Source organism: Ammospiza caudacuta, chromosome Z (assembly GCF_027887145.1).
Source record: "Ammospiza caudacuta isolate bAmmCau1 chromosome Z, bAmmCau1.pri, whole genome shotgun sequence".
NCBI classification, from domain to species: domain Eukaryota; kingdom Metazoa; phylum Chordata; class Aves; order Passeriformes; family Passerellidae; genus Ammospiza; species Ammospiza caudacuta.
In genome coordinates, this window is record NC_080632.1 from 40,292,339 (window position 1) to 40,315,451 (window position 23,113).

The 23,113-nt window shown below is 36.3% G+C and overlaps 1 protein-coding gene across 1 annotated transcript in view; it reads right to left on the reverse strand.

Moving 5' to 3' along the window:
• KDM4C (lysine demethylase 4C) overlaps window positions 1–23,113 on the reverse strand; it is a 249,926-nt gene that overhangs the window by 22,064 nt on the left and 204,749 nt on the right. The window contains exons 18-19 of the mRNA XM_058823279.1: window positions 9,986–10,171; window positions 2,188–2,358 (exon numbers count right to left, since the gene is read on the reverse strand). Of these exons, the coding sequence (XP_058679262.1) occupies window positions 2,188–2,358; window positions 9,986–10,171 (357 nt within the window). The remainder of the gene's footprint in view (window positions 1–2,187; window positions 2,359–9,985; window positions 10,172–23,113) is intronic.

Genomic DNA, 23,113 nt, shown 5'->3' on the forward strand with positions numbered 1-23,113 from the left:
CTCTAATTGAGGAGTAATTAGTCTAAGAAATCAGGTATAACACTCAAGAAATAAATAATGTTGAAATTAAAAAATCTAAATATGTGTCTACAGTTAAAACACTTAATAACTTCCCACCTCATATATTTAGTAAATGCTAACACAAACCAAGAGAAATACACATGAGAAGAGATCAGTGTATACCCTGATTTGGTTGTTATTGAATACAAAGATAGTTTCATGAGGCTTCAAGACTGAACTTTTGCTGCTCCCTACCTTCCTTCTAAAAAATAAATCACCGTGTCCAAACATTGGAATTCTGGTTTATTGTGAGCTGAACTGAAATTATGTAGTGGATTCAGCACATCCTGGAAGAGCAAAAAGCTCCTGCTATCTTTGTGAGCTGGTTGAAAAGTGAAAACAGATTAGAAAAATAAGTTCTTCAACAGGCAGCAACATTTCTTTTACTCCAGATTTGATGAACAAGTCCTCCCAGCAGGACTAACACCTGATACGCACCTTGTATAGATTAGTAAGTTTTAGTCTGAGAAGAAAAGAACCACTTTCTTCAGCAGTTCCAGTAGCTGCTGCAGGTATATTGTCTAATGAAAATACAAGAACATTTCTCTAAGAAATGTGAAATTTGTTTGACGTTTCCATCAAACAATTATATGTTGTTCATCCACTATCTGTGAAGCACTGAGGCATATCCAGACCTGATTAAATTTATTCTTAGCTCCAGATCAGACTTCCCCACAAGCATTTCTTCACCTTTGCCTTACCAAATCCTTGATGCAGCACGCACACAAAAGGGGCTTCTAATAACAACATAGCCACATAAACTTAGTATCTTGATCATCCTAAATCAGAATGTCAAGATCATTGATCATTAACAGAGACTTTTGCAGTGTTTCACATTAAAGGAAAAATTTTCAAAGATGTGTAAGAGAGATTTTGTGACTGACTTCTATTCAGACCACTGGGACGAGAACAGCTCAATTTCCAAGCACTGATCTAAAACGCATCCTCTCAAATACCATATTTTAAAAAAGATGCCAGACTTTTCAAAAACTAAGAAGCTTCCAAGAACAACAGTATCATTTCTACTGATATATGTCAGTTAATGCTCCTCTCAGGAAAATATTAGGTCTGCAAAAAGCAGAAGAGCTCAAAGACTTTCACAGGAGAAAAATGTGGAGTCCTCCTAGGAGCTGTATCCCTTGAGCTGCAAAGCCAGCACTCTCTAGTGCTGGTCTGTAAGCCAGGCTCTTCTCCACAACATACTGAACAGGACTAAGTGAAAAGTGGTCTTGCAACAAACAGCACTTCTGCCTATCAGTGGTCCCTGGAGGCTTTTACTTCTGGAAGTTAGCAGGAAGTACTAGCTTAGCACATAAAAGACTCAAGAGCATCATGAAGGTAAATGAGGATTAGAGTCACATTATGAGAAAGATGTCAAAGGGCACTTGATGAACACCACAAAGCTTAACATCCAAAGTATTCATTGCAGACATGGAGGGAAACACAATCTTTCTCCAACTGCAAATTTTGCTCATTTGTGCTATGTGCACAATGTGGTTTTTAACAGCTACGAGAGCCATGGTAGTTCATGTAAGTGCATAAGGGAAATCAAAATCTCAGCTGCCTTTTGAAAATGTAATACACTATACTACATATAGATAAACTACTATCTTTTCCCGAATGATTTTTATCACTACTAATGTAATCTCCCAAACTAAATATCAGGAAGTGTAAATAAACTGTTAAAACAGAGTCTGAAGAACTGTTCTTCAGAAGCTGTTCTTTACAGCAGAAGTTTTCTATTCTGCAAGGTATTTTTACAGGTTATCTCTAAGTGACAGAGAAAGATATATGGAATTCCCTCTTTCATATTCTTAATTAAATACATATTTCTTATTTAATGAAAAGATTTTCTAAGATTATTCTTGATTCGTTTGTTCAAATGGCAAAGACTAGAACAACCAAAGCTTGGAAGCCCATTAGAAAATAATAATTCTCAGCAGTTAAAGCAACAAACATGAACTAAATATTAAGATGTTATGTTCTCAAAGTCACAGGAATTAGTTCAAGAGATTCCAACTCTCTAACTTAAAAAAGAAAACCAATCAAATACCACAAAAACCCACCCCAAAACAAAAAAAACAAGAAAACAAACAAAAATGAATAGGAATCTGAGAAGGTACTTACTACAATGTCTTCAGGGAAAGTATCCAGACTGAAGGAGCCATCATCAAACATGACTTCATAGAAAATCTGAGACGTCACTCCTATGACTCTGCAACTATAGTATCGTGTATTTCTATGTTTCGTGATGACTGTCTGCCCAACTGTAATGGCTTTCCCACATACTTTAGCTCTCTTGAAAAAAAAAAAGAATTTAAAAGAAAAAATAAATTTAAAATACCAGCTTATTCATAAAAAATTTATCAGAGTAAAAACAGGGTTGATAACTGCTGAGCACTCAAGATAAAAACTTCTAATTAAATTAATTTAATTCAGTCATGTTAACATAATTTCTTTTACTTACAAAATTTCTCCACTTTGTTGGAAAACAAATGACATCTGAAGAATACTACATCAAAGCATATTTCCACAACTGATGCCTTAAAACTGTTCTGCATTCCATCAATAGTATATAATTAGAAAAAAATTGCTAGTTTTGTTTGCAGGATAATTTGTAGAGTTTTTCTGAAGACATAAGGTGTGATGAACCAAGAGTATGGTTGTGATTTTTTTAAAATGATGAGATTTTGAAGTACTGGATTCCTGTTTGATTCCACATAATAGAATGAAATTTTGCCCAGTGAGATGCAATAACTAAATGCATATCCAGCTCTTGCCAGAGCTGTCTACAGCAGTGTATATGAGGAACTTCTTAATCCACATTGTGCAGAGCTTTTGCTGTAAAGCTTCAAACAGCACTGATCATTCTTCATCAGTTATTTGCACAGTATATCTTTTTTTTTTCATTTTTCACTTACAATTCCCCAGTGCTAATTATATAAGTCAGAAGAGTAGCAGGGTTTTTAAACAATGCAAACATTCTACATCAATAACTAATTGATGGATGCTATAACTATAAAAACAATGGAACTTTGTAGGAAGGCAATCACTTAGAAGCTCACACATACAGTCAACTGTTACATCTCAGCTCCCAACTACTGTATCCCTATGAACCTTCCACTTTAAAAGCAACCTTCTTTACCAGGAAATATAAAATCAATATCTTCTCATCCAAGTCACACAGAAGGCACTTCTTTCTTATAAGCTTAACTACTCAGTATCTCACAAAGGTCCACTGTTTTTACGCAAAGGGGAGCTACTGTGAGTTTGGCTACACCTAAAGAGTTGAAGATTTCTAATTATGTAAGATGCATGTACACTGGAATACCTATATTTTATTAGAAATATTTATATAAACTGTAAAAGAATACTTTTATACACAGTCCACACTAAAGTAATCATCAAATTTCCTAGCACTGCTTTTGAAACCTTCAAAGGCAGTAAATTTTGCAGTCAATACAATAGTCTTAAAACTGTCTTATTAAAATCTGGAAAATCTACAGCTGTAGGATTTTTATTAGTAGAATTGAAGAGAATAAAGAACAGCATTGCTGTATTCATATTTCTAGAGTCCCATACTGTTGCTATTAGATTTCTAGAGTCCTATACTTTCACTCGGTGTTTTCTTATGGCTGCAGATCGTCACAGCACAGACTCCTTCTGCACATGACTCCTTCTTAGTCAGGACTCCTCCAAGGCTCTCCCTGACTGGCCAACCCACCTCCTTTTATCCCAGTTGTCTTCACAAGCCACAGCTGCAGCCCAATGAAGGACATCACAGCTGCAGCGCATCAAGAACAACTGGGATCTACCGAGGCAAGGCCTATATACAGATATTCAAGTACAATACTGATATTTTACTAGGACTCAAAGGCCACCTCTACTATACAGCATCAGTTCTTTTAGTGAGATTTCGAGTATTAGCAGTAAAGTGAATGCTTTGGAGTAAGAGGAAAAACCCACCCTAAACTCAAAGACTTCTGTTTTTGCGCTGACTTCTTGTCACTATTGGGCTTCCTTCTTTGATCTATTTATGGGATTCATAATTTTTAAACCTCTCTGCTCCTGAAAACTAAGGGCATAGCAAGTACAAGTATTCTGTGCCATTTCTGTAAGCTGAACATCATTACAAAGACAAGTACACCTCAGGAGCAGAATAAGAAATGATCTAACTGGGACATTAGGAACAGGATTAGGAGTTTTAAATGGAATTGATTTAGAAATACTGATGAACAAGCTGGCCACTGCAGCAGATGGCTTAGCAAAATTCAAACAGCCTTTACAGTCAAATCTATTGGCAACAGGAACTAGCCAGTGGCAGCTTTCAAAAGTACTGCCAAAGTGGGAAAAGGCCGGGGACCAAGACCACAAGTTAGTAGAAGCACTTAGTACAGTTCAAGATAATGTATCTTTAGCTTTCAGTTGTATACAAGCACAGTTATGGATGCAGGATGCAGGCAACAGCAGCTCTGATCATACAGGAAGGGGGTGATACTATTAATGTTCAAGATGTGTGTCTTGACACTGAACAGAGTATTTGCCACTTCAAGATTCATCCAGCCACTGATCAGAAAACTGTGCTCGTATATACTGGTAAAGGATGTGTGTGCTTGAGAGCTGCTTGTGCTATTGTAAAAATTGGTAACAATGATGTTATTTTGCCTAGTAGAAATCACTGTAATTTTTGTATTTGTAATTTTGTTAAGATTATCGGGTGTGATTTTTTGTACTCAGCCCCAGTGACATCCCAACAACTGATCAAAACCAATTACACGATGTATCACAGACTATCATCTACTTCTATTGAAATGGACCTCACACTGGTAAAACAACTGCCTATTAGAGATCATGAAGAAAATAAAAAAAAAAAAAAAACCCTTAATTACTATCCAACCTGATACATAAGAAATAACCAGAATTCTGCAAAAAAATAAAACAAAATGCAGATTATCACTGGTGGGATATAATCTCTGGGTGGTCACCAACTGCAAATGGGATCTTTAATAAATTGTGTCACCCCATTGCAGTTTTGTTAATATTAGCTGGAGTAAGTTTAGGGTTATCTATATAGTATATATATATAAATATATGTGTATATACACACACACACACACACACTATTCCATCTGTGCGTCAGGGCTCTGTCTGTCACAGACATTTGTAGGATTTAGTTGAGGTCACCTTAGATAGTAAAACTCGATGTTCCTACAGCATTTCCAAGTGCACCTAGAAATAATGTTCTCAGCATACCCACAAATTACTTAACCATTGTATGTATAATAAAATTATTTCTTCCTCAATTTAACTGTCTATAGATAGACTAAGTATAAAAATTAACAACATAAATAGCAATTGACTGATATTATCATAGAAACAATAAAATATCCATAAGCATGTTTTATCCAATATTGAAACATATGTAAACATACATGTTCATTTATCTTTCAATTTTTTATTTTATTATATTTGGCTTTTGGTGGGGGCAGAGGTGGGTCAGATGTAAACGAGAGACTATTAATTTATTTATTTCTATGAGATAATAGAAAAAGTATTCTACTACAGAAACCTAAAGAGATATTGCTCTATTAAAAGGTTTAAATCTTCTCCAAAAGAAGATGTAACTCTTCAGAGAATATGGAGGGCAAATTACAATATTTTAAGAGACAACGCAGATTGATTTAATGATAAAATTTTCAGAGAAGGAATGCCATTTCTCATTAGAAAAATAATAAAACCCAAAAATGCATTCTAGCTCAAGGAGATTATTTTTTAGTATGTTATCTTCATAGGATTCTTAATTTATTTCCCAGAAAAACATATTCACAAGTACAATCTGTAATTGATTGCATGTCCCAGAAAACATTTCCTGACAGAAAACCTTAACAATTTATGGACATTAAGAATGCAATTTTTTGATCAGAAAGGACAGCTGTTATATAAGGGAGTCTATCAGATTAAAGAAACAGCTGTGGTAGTTATCAGATTATTGAGAAAGCTGTAGTTTAAAAGCATGATTTTCTTTAATGGTACCAAAGCCAAGAATAAACTAAGGTAGTGGCAGAAATACAAAAAACAACCAGATACAAAGAAAGATAATCTCCCCTTCTGTGTGCAGACTTCAAAATTTAAAAGGGAAAATTTCTTTCTCCTTCATTTTCTATATGGCAGAGAACAAAAGCCTTAAATACATAAATTATGTCAATGTGAATTCATAATAACATCATGAAGTAGATATCTGATGTACATCTAAATACCTAGAAACTTTCTCAGGCTACAGTTTTTAATGGAGGATCCTAGAAGATCTGAGACTTATTCCATATCAGAACCTAAATCTCATGTCTCGTTTACTCCTTGGAATTCCAATTTCAGCATAGAAATTATTCATGACATTTCAAAAATAATCCAGCCCATGATTTTTGAATAACATGTCCTTTTGAAGGCATGGCTTAGTCTTTCTGAGATGTTTAGGGGCTGACAGTAGTTAGCAGACAGTGACAAAACAATGACACTCCATCACTAAGGTATTCAACAGAAAAAGGATCTACAGCTTCCACTGGACAGCATCCCTTCATTCCCTATTTGCTACAGAGGTTAACAAAGGGCAGACAATAGTAGAAGATAATTTTAAGTAGCTCCAAAACCAGCAACTGCAGGTATTTGCAGCTCCTGTCTTTGCCTCTTCTAAAGATCATTATTCTTGAAAATGTTACTGGGGCTGTCTAGATAGCCCCTTTTGTTCACAATTTCCAAAGGAAATAGCTGGAAGTATAGGTGTGTCTCCAGCTGACTTCCTCTGATCTGCAGGGCTTATATGGATCTTTTGGGGTTGGGTTTATTTTTTTTTTCAGTTAGAACAGTTCCATTCAACTCCTTTTTCTCACACTCTTGTGTATGAATGAGTTCTTTTAATCAAAACAAATCCATCTGCGGCACCTATTCTCAACTGTACTTCCACATGTTCTTGCAGTTTTGATGACAGAAATGTGTGAGGGATATGCTTCTTGCTCAGAAACAAGCACAGTCAAGAAGAAAAAAAGGAAAAAAAATCCAAACCACAACCTGAAAGTACCAAATCACAGAGCCCTCCTTGCATATTGATAGTCCAATTTACACAAAAAATAACATAGGCAATGACAGCAAACACCCAAAACACTTCATATAGAAAAAACTGTTCTGCTAGCAAATTTTTGTGTTATTTCTAAAGCTATACCTTCAGCAAATATAAGAGGTAGGCTTAGTTTTGAGTCTATGAACATGGAAAAATACTTTTGAACATACAAACATTTTAAAACTCCAGTTCTTATTTACACCATTTGGTAGCATCAGATTTATTCAAGGATTATTGTTTTCCCTTTTGATTTTCTCTTTGAGGATTTTTCTTCAGAAGACCCCACCAGTGTTTTCAATGACTGACAACAAAAAGGCACTCTAAAATACTGAAGACAATACAAAACCTGATCCACAGTGAAAAAGGCTTATGAATGTATGTTGAAAAATTGTGCTTGAGTTCACAGGCATAAATAAGTTGGATGCATACTCTACATCCTCACTACAATAATCCTTTGCTTGGGGTGAAGAGATCTGCTAATAATAGTAATAATAAACATTTATCTGTTTAGGTAGGCCTTTTTTGTTGAAAACCCTCATTCATTCACATATTAAAATACCACTATAGGTATATGCCACAATTTTTCCTAGTGCCCAAAAGTCATACTTTGATTGTTGAGTTTTTGGTTTTTTTTTTTTTTTTTTTTTTAAGCTTGAAGAAAGCAGCAAACACCAAGTTAGTACAAAGGTAGTCACTGAGCATTTAGATACAATATTTAGAGTCTATATTAATAAAAAATCAGACTTTTTTTTTTCTTGAAATAGGAGAAATAATAGTGTCCTTGCTTTAGGAACAATGCTTTCTGCTAAATACCAGAAGAGATTTTTTTTTCCTACTGACAAGATAATCTATTTGACTTCTGTAAAAATTTGCTAAGTGAGTATAATATTTCAGTCTGCATGACTTCCTGTTCTGCTTCTAAGCCAGGAAACTGAAACAACAGGCAAAAAAGAAGTTGATTAGAAGTAAGATACATTGCTATGCCTAATGGTGAAGAGCAATGCTATTTCTGCATGAAGGAACAGCTAAAAGCTAAGAAAAGCATACCAAGAGAACCAATGGTGAGAAAACTTCTGAAGGCTTAAAGATGCGATTAGATTAATTATCCAAAAGACAGAGTATAAACCCAAGCATTTAAAAACATACGGCAATCTCGTTTGTCTGAGGAGTAAGATAAGAATTTTACAGAAAAACATTCTTTAACGAAGTATCTGCTCTTTCCAAATTTTGGCCCAATTGAAAACACAAAAGCATAACTTCTATTTCTCTTCTGCGAACCTGAATTTTAGCTGAGCCAGTGGGGGAAAAAAAGGGTAATAACAGTGAATCTTTTCAAAAAAGTTAGGGCTGAGTTTCATGAAAAAATGTAATAGTCTCATTCCAAAACACTTTCTATGTCCTCCACACAATCCCTTAAGCAATAGCCACACAAAATCCTGTTTTTTTTCCATAGTTGATGGGATTTCTTTTCTTCTAAACTACCTAATATAGGTCAAGAAAATCACTAAGAAAACATGGAATTTACGGGACTGATGCAAATCTCACTACCTAGATTATAAAGACTTGTGTCAAAAAGATACTAGAAAACATTTGGGAAATGTTGGCACTATTTTTATTGGCCATGAATTTAATCTAGTAATTTTCAACCTTCTTTTTTTCCCCCCAAAAACCCCAAGTACAGAATCTTAAATTGCCTGTACAGATAGAAGTTTAAGTTTGTTTGTTTTTCAAACCAAACTAATTTTCTTGGGAAATGTTTGCAAGAAATTAAAACCACATTAAGTGTGCTGGTTTAATGTGTTCATTTTGGAAAACAAAAGTATTATAAAAAATAACAATTCTATGGAAATTTTAAACAGGGATGAACAATATGTCTCCCTTTAAAAAATGTCACCTGCAACTTGAATACTCGGGACTGGTTACTCCAGTTGGGAGGCATTATAATTTAGTACACTTGGAAGAAATCCTACCCTTCAGTAGTCTTATTAAGTCTTGTCATTAAGACCAATGATTCACTGACAAGTTCTTGAGAGATCAACATCCATGATACAGACATTACCTGGGTTTATGCCTTTCATTTCTAATGCATAAAGGAGAAAAAAAATTGCAACTTGACTATAACTTGACTAACTTTCCAAGATTTTTCCTTAGTAAGCCTATGTTAAATCCTTCTGGTTTGCTAGGAAGCAAAATACAGCTTTAAAAGCCCAAGATGAATAGTGTAAGTTCTCTCTTAACTGAGATCCTAACCATTTATTCAAGTAAAAGACACTAAACTAATTCTTGATTGTGTCTCATCTAAAATTAAAGGCTCTTCCTCAGCACATAATAGAAATAAAAAGGCAGTCATAACATGAATTTTCATGGCATGCCAGTGTTACTTTGCCAGATGACAGAATAATTATAATTGAATATTTTTCAAGAGACTCTTTGGCTGCAGAACAAAGATTTTATACATACACCACATCCATTATCTCACAGGATCTGTGAGTATTTGTAAGATATTGTGATCTGGGTATTTATAATACACTTCAGGTTAACAAAACAGAGAACTCAGAGATTTGTTCTGGCTGTCAAAACAATATACTCAACAAGGACTTTAAATTAAAAAACATGTTAGGCATATCAGGTATAACTTCTCCCAGGTAACAGCATAACGAAAATCCTTCAAGCTGTAAAAGACTGCTATGCATGAAAGTATGATAGATAGAATTATGATAATACTTAGTGTGGATTCTCTCCTTCATTTTCTCTGGAAACGTACTTTAATTCAGCAATTCCATTTTTTAACAAATAAGAAAATGTATTTCTTACCACATTTTGGCTGATCTTGTGCCTGAAACATGTGATGTAGACAACATATGGCCAGTCATCAGGTTCCATCAGCACTCCTGCAGCATGGGCACAGGTAACATGGAAGGATGCTGGGCAGCGTCCATATGAACACTGAATGCAGGCACCAGAGATTTTCTTAACTCTGTGCCTGCAGAAGATACATTTCTGTAGGAGCAAAATAAACAGAATATTTTCTGTATTACTCCAACTTCAATGACTCCTGCAAGTAACTCAAAGACCAAAAAATTATTTGTGATCAAATGAATACATTTTTTATCTTGCAATATACACAGTGAAAGGAACAGCAGTTACTAATTACAAGGCAACTTAGTAATATAATTAATACATAGCATTTTTGCCTTTTTATCTAAATGTGTTCCAATGCTACAGCAAGAAAACACAGAGCTAGATAGACAGATAGATGTTTAAAAGTTTAATTTTAAATTCCATACTCTGAAAATTAACCTATTCCTCCTAAAATTCATAAATCCAAAACCCTTTACATTATTTGACTAAAAACAACAACAAGACTCAAAAATAAAGACAATAGGTGCAACTGAAATGTCAGGCTAAACAGGACTTCCACATATCATTTGACTTAGCTCCCTACTATGAAGCTAGACTAAATATATATGTCTTTGTAAATGCCTAATCTAACACATTCAGGAAACAGTTTCTACAACATCCTCAGATAGCCTGTAACAGAGGATAAATCACCTCTAAGTTAGAGACATTTTATTTCAAGCCTTTCCATAATTATACAGCTGAAGGCTGTTCCTAAGACCATTTTTATTTTTTATCCTGGTTTTCATTGGTTGAGTATTTAACATAATGTCAATACAGTAGGCTGTATTTCGTCATGCCATATATTCAAACATCATGTCAACAGCCTTACTGGTACCAAGACACACTGGGTTTTTTTTCCCTTTTGCCAAAAAGAAGACCACATCAAAACAATGTCACTCTTTTGTAAGTGGCACAGGTAATGAGCCAACAGGAAAAGAAGACAAAGGGATATAAGCTACATAAACTAAGTCTGACTAGTACGTTCTAATATACTAAAAAAGGCAGTACAAGACGAACTGTACCTTGCCACTATGAGGCATTAGCAAGCATACTAGACAGAATATTACACCAGTAACTTCTATGGACAACTGTTTTATATCACATATGAGAATTATCCTCTGATATCTCTCATCGTGGCTAACAAAAATACAAATGCTATTGATGTTCATGAAATTATCTCAGCTATTATAAACACATTTTATGCAATGACACAAAACAATAAATTCAATAAAACATAGTCAGAATATTGCTTAATTCCATTTCTTCTAAATTTGCTGCCCACCAAATTGCTAAACACACTCATTGCTTATGCTGAGAACATAAGTAAAAATAATTTTGGGGTGGTTTTGCTGCATGATTAGTAATTCAAAGTGTTTACTGTTAACTCACATCTAATTCTTATTCAGAGGTAACCAAAGAACTTTATTCTCCATTGTTTCTTGATTTTCATATTCTGCTTAAAACCATAAGAAATTTTATTGTATAATTCAGCACTTAAATAGTTTTAATGGCTTCTGGTATGCAATTTGTGACAGAAATAATACTTTTGGTAAGGGCTAGCCCTGTCAAGCTCACTGGTTCTAGTTCCTGTATTACTCTGAATGTGAACTCTTCAAGTTCTGCCCTCATGTTCACCCTTTGAAAGTGAACTTTGAAAATTGCAAGGCTAAGATAGGGGTGAACTCAGTAGCCCAGATGAGGTGCATGTATACCAATGCACGCAGTTTGGGCAATAAACAAGAAGAGCTGGAGGCCATGGTGCAACTGCAGAGCTGTGACGTAGTTGCCATCACAGAAACGTGGTGGGATGACTCACATAACTGGAGTACTGCACTGGATGGATAGAAGCTCTTCAGAAGAGATAGGAAAGGTAGAAGAGGAGGAGGGGTGGCCCTTTACATTAAGCAAACTTTTGATGCCATCGAAATTGAAACTAAGGAAGATGGAGTTGAATGTCTATGGGTAAGAATAAAGGGGAAGGCCAACAAGGCTGACACCATACTGGGAGTCTGTTATCGTCCACCCGACCAGGAAGAAGAGGTAGATGACTTATTTTATAAGCAGTTAGGCAATGTCTCAAGATCATCAGCCCTTGTTCTTGTGGGTGACTTCAACCTACCAGACATCTGCTGGGAACTTAATACAGCAGTAAAGAGGCAGTCCAGGAAATTCTTAGAATGTATGGAGGACAACTTTTTGTTGCAGCTGGTGGATGAACCCACCAGGGGAGGGACTATGTTAGATCTGCTGTTTGCAAACAGAGATGGGCTGGTGGGAGATGTGGTGGTTGGAGGTCGTTTGGGGCAGAGTGATCATGAAATAATAGAGTTCTCAATATTTGGTGAAGTCAGGAAGAGCACCAGTAAAACTCTTGCATTGGACTTCTGGAGGGCAGACTTTGGCCTGTTTAGGAGACTTATTCAGAGCATCCCTTGGGAAGCAGCCCTTAAAAACAAAGGAGTTCAGGAAGGGTGGGCATACCTCAAAACAGAGATCTTGAGGGCACAGGAACAGACCATCCCTGTGTCCCGAAAGATCGGTCAATGGGGTAAACGTCCAGCCTGGCTGGGAAAGGAGGTCTTGGAGGAACTTAAGAATAAAAAGAGGATGTATAAGAGTTGGAAGAAGGGTCAAGTCTCTAAGGAAATATTCCACAAGTCTGCTAGAGCATGCAGAAAAAAAATTAGGGAGGCCAAAGCTCAGTTCGAACTCAGAATGGCGACTACTGTTAAGGATAATAAAAAATGTTTTTATAAATATATTAATGGTAGGAAGAAAGGTAAGACCAGCCTTTGTTCTTCATTGGACAAAGGTGGGAAGTTAGTATTTGCAGATGAGGAGAAGGCAGAAGTGTTTAATGCCTATTTTGCCTCAGTTTTTAATGGGAAGATGACTTGTCCTCAAGACACCTGCCCACCTGGGCTGGTTGATGGTGACAGGGAGCAGAATGGTCCCCCCGTTATCCAAGAGGAGGCAGTCATAGAACGACTGAAATGCTTGGATACTCATAAATCTATGGGACCAGACGGGATCCACCCCAGGGTAATGAGAGAGCTGGCAAATGAGCTTGCAAAGCCACTCTCCATCATTTACCAACAGTCATGGCTCACTGGTGAGGTTCCGGACGACTGGAAGCTGGCCAATGTGATACCCATTCACAAAAAAGGTGCAAAGGAGGATCCTGGCAATTATAGACCAGTCAGCCTGACCTCTGTACCTGGCAAAATAATGGAACAGTTTATATTATGCGCCATCATGCAAAATTTGCAGGATGGCCAGGGTATCAGACCCAGCCAGCGTGGATTTAGGAGGGGTAGGTCATGTTTGACCAACCTGGTCACCTTTTATGACCAGGTAACCCACCTAGTGGATGCAGGGAAGGCTGTAGATGTTGTTTACTTGGATTTCAGCAAGGCCTTTGACACTGTCTCCCATAGCTTACTCCTAGACAAACTGGCAGCCCACAGCTTGGACAGGAGCACTCTGTGCTGGGTTCAGAACTGGCTGGGTGGCCGGGCCTAGAGAGTGGTGGTGAATGGTGCTGCATCCAGCTGGCAACCAGTCACCAGTGGTGTCCTCAGGGGTCTGTGCTGGGGCCAGTTCTGTTCAATATTTTTACTGATGACATGGACGAGGGTTTAGAGTCCTTTATTAGCAAATTTGCTGATGACACTAAATTGGGAACGTGTGTAGATCTGTTAGAGGGACGTAGGGCTCTGCAGAGAGATTTGGAACGGTTGGATGGATGGGCAGAATCAAATGGGATGAACTTCAATAAGTCCAAGTGCCGAGTATTGCACTTCGGCCACAATAACCCCCTGCACCGATATAAGCTAGGAACGGTGTGGCTGGACAGTGCTCAGGTGGAAAGGGACCTGGGGGTGCTGGTTGACAGTCGGCTGGACATGAGCCAGCAGTGTGCCCAGGTGGCCAAGAAGGCCAATGGCATCCTGGCCAGTATCAGGAACGGTGTGGCCAGCAGGAGCAGGGAGGTCATTCTTCCCCTGTACTCAGCACTGGGGGGGCCTCACCTGGAGTATTGCATCCAGTTCTGGGCCCCTCACTTTAGGAGGGACATTGAGATGCTTGAGAGTGTCCAAAGGAGAGCAACGAGGCTGGTGAGGGGCTTGGAACACAAGCCATATGAAGAACGACTGAGGGAGCTGGGGTTGTTCAGCCTGGAGAAAAGGAGACTCAGGAGTGACCTTATCACTCTCTTCAACTTCCTGAAGGGTGGCTGTGGTGAGCTGGGGGTCGGTCTCTTTCTCCGGGCGACAACAGACAGAACAAGAGGACACAGTCTCAAGCTGCATCAAGGGAGATGTAAGTTAGAATTAAGAAGGAAGTATTTTACAGAAAGAGTGGTCAGATACTGGAATCATCTACCCAGTGAGGTGGTAGAGTCACCATCCCTCGAAGAGTTCAAAAAAAGACTGGATGTGGCACTTGCTGCCATGATCTATTTGAATTGTTAGAACATGGGTTGGACTTGATGATCTTACAGGTCTCTTCTAGCCTTGAATTTCTGTGATTCTGTGAACTGCTTGCATGGCTTTGCACAAGCAGAAATGAAGAGTAGTGCCTCTGAAATTAGGGAAAAATTTTAGCTATCACTCACTAAAAGGACCTGAATTCAGCTCTACTGTAGCACCATTTGGTTTAAAGACTAGTAAGTGGTAAAGACGATTTGCCTTAAAAGAAATATTTCAGAAATTTCGCTCATGGGCTGATATCTTGTTGTGTGTTTGTATTCATGTGCAAATGAGATCATTTTCAGGTAGGTGGAGTAACTGTTTTCCAAGGGAGCTTAGAGATTTCTTTTATATATACGTATTCAGAACCTACTAAGTGGAAATTCCAGATAGAAAATACAACTGAAATCTAGTATGTGTAATACCTAGATACTGAGTTCATATAAATAACAGAGGTCCTCTTAAATGCTTTTTCATACAGATATACAGAAAGTCAACAATCAGATTAATGGAAGAAGAAAGACCAAAGCACTTATGAATATTAAAAACCCCCCAAACAAAGAAAAAACAACCAACCACAACCCCAAACAATCACACAACCAAGGAAAAAAACTCCAAAACCAAGACCGCACACAAAAAAGTTCCACATGTGTTCTGAAATAAACACCCTGAAAATGTAGTTCAAACAAAATGCAGAGAATTAAAAAAAGAAATAAAGTACATCTCAGCTAGTGTTAACCAAAGAAACTGTAACAGTAGAGCAGGAAATGCTGGTCCCCTTAAATTACCGGCTGCACGTGCACAAGGGAGCAAACATGTAAACATTAAAATGTGGTTGTAAGTTTCTCCTGTATCTTACTAAAGTGTTATAAAACCTCGGGAAATGCAAAAATCCAAAACTACACTACATGAGTAAAGCTTTAGAACAAAGATGAACTTACAACTCCATATACATACAACTGCTCTTCTAAATTAATATTTTAAAGTTTATTACTTTCCAGAAGAAGAAAAGGTGAAAAAATAAGAGCAATATTACACAAGACAGCAAGAAATGCTGAAAGGGAAGCTGGAAATGTAATCAGGAAAACTGACATCTATGCAACAAACTAAATGACATAGCCATAGCCAATCCTCAGAAATTAAGAGTAAAACTTCATCCCTCCCTTAAGAGAATTTAATGAGAACATGTCAAATGAACTGGCATAGTATGAGAAAACATTTCTCACAATGCTTTTCAGAGTTTCAGCTTGAAAGTACTGAAATTAGTTATTAAAATACAAAGTAATTATTAAAAAACAAGCTGTCCAATTACTATTGACTATATTCTTATTTCAGTCATGTTGGTGTAATTTTGATGAAGAGTAAAGTTGCTTCAAATTAACTCTTATACAAAAGGAACACTGCTTGGTCATAAGTACTTCTGTGTATGCAGACCAAAGTTTGCATGATGAAAGTGAAAAAAATCCCATTTTAACGTGCAATAAATCTATCTCACTGCCAAATACAAGGAAGGTAATTGTTATATCAGTTAACTCCAAACCCACATTAATCTTTTGTGCTACACTCATACACTCTTCAGATATCAAATGGATTAAATCATGGATATGAACAGGTGGAAAAATGTTACTGTACTTGTAGGAAAATAAAAAAATACCTCCCTGTGCTTAAAGAATACCAGAAGAACTAAGAAAACCATTCTTCTTTCAAGAACGCAGGAAAGTAATCAAGATTTACAAATAAAGAAATATGTTTCTTATTTTATGTAAGATGCTGTGTTCTTTGTACAAGCATGACATTGAGGGTGACACAGATGTATCTCAGCTTTACAATGACTCTCAAACTGAGCCACAAATTTTTAAAAGTACACATAAAAGTCCAGTGTTCAAGCAAAACTACAGCTTGCATAACTTTATTAAGACAACATGGCCCCCCATCCAGATGTAAGAGAAAAAACCCCTTCATATCTGAAACTATACATTGAATACTCAATCCACATCAATTGATAAATAAAATCAAAACACATAAACCAAAAGTAGAGTAAGCTATAAAAAAATCTGTTTTGCATAGACTTTTTGGAATATCAGTTGAACTACATACCAAATTGTTTATTAGCTATAAGTAGTAAACTGTACAAAAATGTACAAAAAAGAATTAAAACAATCCCACCGAAAGTCACCAAAGGAAAAAGGCATCAGAATCACAAGAGAAGAAAGGGAACTACTGGCTGTGAAGACTGAGGTTTCACTCTCCCCCCAACTCTTCCCTAAATTCTGACTTTCATAAGTTTGTAAAATGAAGGAATCATATAGAATAGAACCAATCCCAAACTATTCCTGCAAATCAAAAGGTCTAAACACTTCTCTCTCAGGGCTAACCTTGTATTTAAGTACTTAAGTTTGCTACTTTTGAAATGAACAAACTTGACATACCATGAACACATTTTCTAAAATACAATAATGCTAATTCAATGCCCAAATGACAGTTTTTCAGTAGCTTGAAACTACAGCTGTTCCTATCAGCTAAAGCAATTCCAGACAGCTAGGAAGAATGTAATTTTGATTTAATGATTGCTAGATATTAGTGCAAAGCAGAGACTGAGGATCAATCTTAATCAGAGATCCAGACGCAAAATGAATTGGAGAATAAATAAAATTGTTTATATAACTGGAGATTTAAGAATATAGGACAGAACAATGTACTGCAATTTTCTAGATTGTGAAATGACCTCTTTTTGCCCCCCAAAAGAAAAATATTCTGCTGCAAATGAATTTCATCATCACGTAATAGCTCTTTAATGTTAATAGTCTGCAAATCTATAAACAGAATGGATTTTAGAGAACAAGCTTGAGGAAACCGGATGTCAGCATTTTGCAAAAGACAGCCCACTGGTAACTTTTATAATAATTTTTATGCATCCTTATTTAAAGATTTAGAAATTGCTTCCTTCAAAAAAAATGGTATTTGCAAATAAAATTCCAGTCCCTAAAAGGATCATGAATTAATCACAGTAGCAGTGTTTTCTGATGGAAGGATTTATGAAAATAAGCACAAGCTGAGGTCGCAGCAAAAAGCCAGGGACGGATTTTAGGAAACAATTTTGAGTACTAATTTCTCCCCAAAATTATCTCTATGTCTTGGCAATCAAAATTACTTACGTGAAGGAGTTCACTGCAGTAAAGCATTAAATGCTACAAAAAGAAGCTATTTCAAGAGAGACTCAAAAAATTACTAGATTTTCAAATACTACTAAAAATCATTCCATAAGAGTTCTGTTGCTGGTGGTACTCTGCAGATGGTTAGTAACTACTAGTCAGTAACTGATTTGTATATTCTCACCCTCTTATATATTTGCTGGCTTTCTGTCTTCTAGATATCATTTGAAATAATAAGACAGAGACACTGCTGAAAAATTAAGAAAATTAGTGAAAAATCACCTCTTTTTTTCTATAATGTCTGCTTTATCATATCTTCATTTTATAATGAGCCTACTTTGCCTCAGAATTTATATTACCAGACAAGCAAAAATTGCTACTATGTATAACCACACCCTAGATATGAGAAGTCAGCCCTTTTGTAAGCAATACTACCCATAGATACGCACAGATTTTTAACAGAGTGAAGATTTTACAGAGAATATTGGCAGAAGGAGGTTCATAAGCTTATCAGCTGTTATAACCTGAGACTTACAATATAAAATGCACAGTGAAACTAATCTTTTTCTTCTCCATTCCAAAGCCAGAACATGGAATAAAAGTGACAAAGATTACAGCAAGGGTTGGTACTGGCACAAAGATTTGTTAACGATGCGTAGCACAGTCAGAAGATGAATATGATGAAGACATTTGACACATTATCTGCAGATCAGTGAGCAAGTGTTGTCTGCATAACTATCTTTTAGAATACAAAGTCAGCACTTAATTTTGGCAGAGAGCATGGTATGTTTCTATGGAAACAAACTCATTACTGTTTTTACATTTTATGTTTCCCTTTATTCCCAATTAATTTAAACCAAGATGAGTGTTGGAGCTATGAAACTGACAGCATCAGAACATGTGAAGAAAGAGTTTGTTAGATAATATATTCTACTTCATTGTTCAGCATGTTCAGGCAATTATATAAAATTAACTAGGAATGTTGTTATAGAAAGTAACAAGAGACTATTTTGCATCCCTCTGATATTTCAAACATAACAACCAGGGGGAAAAGCCCTAGATCTTACTGTTCAGTAAGTCTGCCTATAGTATGGGGCTATGGTAAATTAAAGATGGCAGACATTATCTAGATGTAGGCAAAATTCTTTTAGTTGTAAATTTCAGCAGAGAAGTAAACACAACACTTATGCATCAGCAGCAATTAGAGACAGTAATCCTATTCTCTAGTAACTCCGTGATAATGTTGTTTTGGGTCTACTCTCAATGAATGAACTTATAAGTTGTTTAATTTTGAATTAAACATGAAAAGATATTGAAATCGAGACAGATACACATGATTCAAAATACAATTTTAACAGCTGATAAAAAACTACCAGGACTTCCCAACACATATAAATACAGTATTCATCAATTATTTCAACCAAACCATTAAGGTAATAATAGCTTTTAATTAATAGGAGAGGGAAGATAAAAATCTAGTCCAGAGGTGAGAAAAATCTGGTTTCTTCTGAAGCATGGACTGTGTGATTAAAAGTCATTAAACAGCAGGTTAAAAGAGAAAGAAAAAGAATCAAAGAAAAGAAACCACTTGGTGAAGAAGTACTTTTTTTGAAAATACATGAAAGGGTTTGTGCTTCTGTGATACATTACGCAGTCTCAGTACCTGGTAAAACAAGTGTTGTGAGGCAAAAGGTAAGAAAGAAAAGGCCCAGATAGAGCTTCAGCTGTGATCTCACAATCACCATATCTATGGCTATGTCATATCTTGAGAAATAAACTGCTGTATATTTATTTTCAGTATTCTTGAACTTCTCAAATTCATAACAACATTCCAACACCAAGCACTGCCATTAAGTCCCTACTTTTTTTCAGGATAGAGCAGTACTATTAGCACTCTACACTGTCAGAGATACTCTGAAAGTACTTGAGATGTCTCTAATCCTACCATAGAGATCTACTGATGAAAATACCACATAAACATACCTCTACTATCTCCTCAGTTTTATTTACAAGTACTAAACAGAAAACATTCAATCACCAACACCTTCTTTAAAAAGAAGAATCTCTATATACATACTATATACATAGGGAATATTCTGCTAGCACATATTCACTGCACACAAGAATAAATGCCTCTTTCTTCCAGATTCATATACATCAGGTGACACCGAAAATATAGTCATCCCAACTCATCTTTTATCCACTTCATACACACCCGCTCTCAGAAATAGTAATACGTGACTGTGAGCCCACAGTTTATAAGGAGCCTCTCAAGATTTTGTCTTAATTGTAGTTTTTACGTAGTCATGTATTTTTTACACACATTTTTATTAGAGACAAATCAAATCTTTTTTCCAGGCAATGTTTCTTCCCCTGTAGGTTTGGAATGTTGCAGATCTTGTGGGCTTTTTTCCTCATGATTTTCACCCTTTTATCCTCCAGACTGTACTATAACAAACTCACAAGATTAAAAAGATTTTTTTTTAGAATCACTGTGCCTGTATTCAGGGCACCTTTCAGGCATCCTGAAATGAACAAATGAACAAGAAATGATTGATGCTAGTATTGGAAGGGCAAAATTTCAAGAAGATTAATACAGGAGGTTGGAAAGAATCTCCTTTTCTTTATTCTTCAGGAAGAAAACCTTTTTATTAAAACTTTCTTCCAATTTGCATAGACTAGTTTGAATAGATTCACCATTTACACTAAGGCTAAAATATCTGACAAGCTGTGAAATGCCATTTAGGCTGAAAAGGTGATGAGGCATCATTTCACTGCCTCACTGCTGCAGCCTCCAGGCATCCCCTCTATTATACTTTAACTGCACTTTTTCCAGCTGATTCCCATAGGCATTATTGGAATTTAAGGCAATGGTCAAGTCCAGGTTTTTTTCTGCACTACAGTCATTCAGTCACACACTTCTAAACCCCACTGTGTGGCAGAGAGACAAAACAACTGTGCAAAACAAGGGAAAAACCATTCCAAATAATAATGGAGGTTGGTGGGGAGCTCCAGAGCTCATGTAGAACAACACTGACAAAGCAGACCTAAATCAGGTTGCATAAGGCCCATCCAGCTGACTTCGGCGCATCTACAAAGACTAAGTTCCCTGAACCTTGCTGGGCACCTGTTCAAGTGTTCAGCTATCACCTTTCATAGTAAAAAACTCTTTTCACAACGCTGGAATTTACCATGTTCTGATTTGTGTTCTTTGCCTCTCAAGCTACCACCACGCACCTCCAACAAGCATCCCTCTCCCTCTTGCCTGTATCCTCTGACTACCTCAGTATAAGCAGCAGTGAAATCTTTGCAAAAAGGTGTCTCTTTTCCAGGTTGAACACACCCAGTTTCTTCAATCCCTCTGTACACATTCTGTGCTCCAGACCCAACCATCTCAGTGACCTTTCATTGGACTTGTTCCCATATGTCAATAAAAGGCAGACCAGGTGCTGTCTTAACAGAAGTCAATTAAAAGAGAAGGATGGATCAATACCCTGGGCCTCATAGTGTAGCTACACTATTATAAATCATGGCCTGGATGCAGTCTGTCCCCTGATGCAAGGGCACACTGTTGATTATGCTTAACTTTTCCATCATGATCCTCACTGGTTTTCCTGCAAAGTCAATCAAGCTAAATTCCAGCGGCAAACTTTGTATAATTCAATTTCAAAAGCAACAGATACTCCAGAAAATAGACCATGGCTACACAAAGTATTTAGAGAAGACATCTAGAATTTGCCAACTCAGAAGAGTCTTTAACAGACAACAAATCCAGAACTTTAAGAATCTGTATGGCCATTTCAGGCTCCAATTCTTCATGAGCTGCCATTTAATGCAAAGCATTGCTCTGAGTAACATCCTTATTTATACATAGTACAGAAATCAGCACTACAGTTCTACATCCTTTATTTTTTAATGATTGCATTATGGTACTTCATATAAACACATCCAAACACACAGAAATTTGCCATTCTAGTAAGATAGCAATTTAAATTAGACCACCAAGAGGCAGCATTGAAAGGATTATATTCTTAGCAATATCCCAAAAAGAATTTATGAAATTAAGAAATACAAAGACAGTTTCCATCAAAATAAAGTTACCACCATCTAATAAACTATCCTTTTGAGAATGACAAGTCAGTATGGTAATATCCATAAACTAAAAATGTATTTCCACACAGACACCAAAAAACACCAGTAATACTAAAGAGACAAACATACAGAATTTAAGATACACAAGTTTCAATGCTCAGAAACAAGAATCTTTGTCAGGCTCAAAAAGAAACCTCTGATGACAATAAAAGCACACGTATCAAAATTCCTTCTACCTACTAGCATGACAGTAATGTGCTGCTTTGCATCTTTAAAGATTAGAAGACAGGAATGGACTTCAGTATATGTCCTCTGGGCAAAAAGGGGTCATGGCCAATTATGTAGGTGAATGCACTTTGCCTCTGGGAAGGAAAATATTGTGCTTGTGAAGCACACTGAATGAGGCCACAGCTGTCTGTCAAGTTGTTCTCTGTTGAAGGGAAGCTGCTGTGGACAGAATACACTTCTAGAAAATTAGGATAAGTAAAAACATTTAGTCTACTTATGTTACTGGCCATGAAATACCTGTCATCCCTACAGTAAATCAAGCAAATATGAGTTGTGCAATTTCAAGGTACTAAAAATAGCATATAAACAACCAAATAAGTCAAAATTTGGAATAGAGGGCTATTTCAGAGTTACAGCTGTATGGGGTATTTTTTGTTTGGTGTGAGCTTCTTTTTTTGAGTCTTGTTGTTTGGGGTTTTTTTGCTTGAGGATGAGGTCAAGGCACACATAAGTTTAACATGTACTGTATCACTGAAAGTTTACTTTTCAGTCCTAAAAAGCTTTCTTTGTGAGCTATGACTCCATAGATCACAAAGAAAATATTATTTCTGAAGCCTTTACCCAAAAGTCAAGACCTGTTTTTCAGCAGAGTTGATGTTAACATTATACCTAACCAGAAAATTTGAACAGACAAAAGTGATAAGGCAGCACAGAAAATGTATGATATTTTTAAAACATATTAAAATGGATTAAGTATAAGAAGTTTATAAAAATTCTACAATCTAAAATGAATCAATTGTAGTATCTCAGAAACAGAAAGCTATTTCTAAATGTTTCCTTCATTTCTAAGTTCTGTACTAACTTCACTAGGTAAATATTCAGAGAATCAGATGCAGAAGAGGTGAGTCTTGCCTTAGAGTGTTTAGCCACTATAAAAATTCAACAAATCATTGTTCTCTCTAGACGGAAACATATTAGTTGTTAATATACTTACTGGTTAAAATAATTATTGGCAAAAAACGCAGAACCCATTGTATTTTAAATGCTTTTCATCCCTCCATCTTTAATTTTTTCCCCGTTACTTTCCTCAAGAGAAT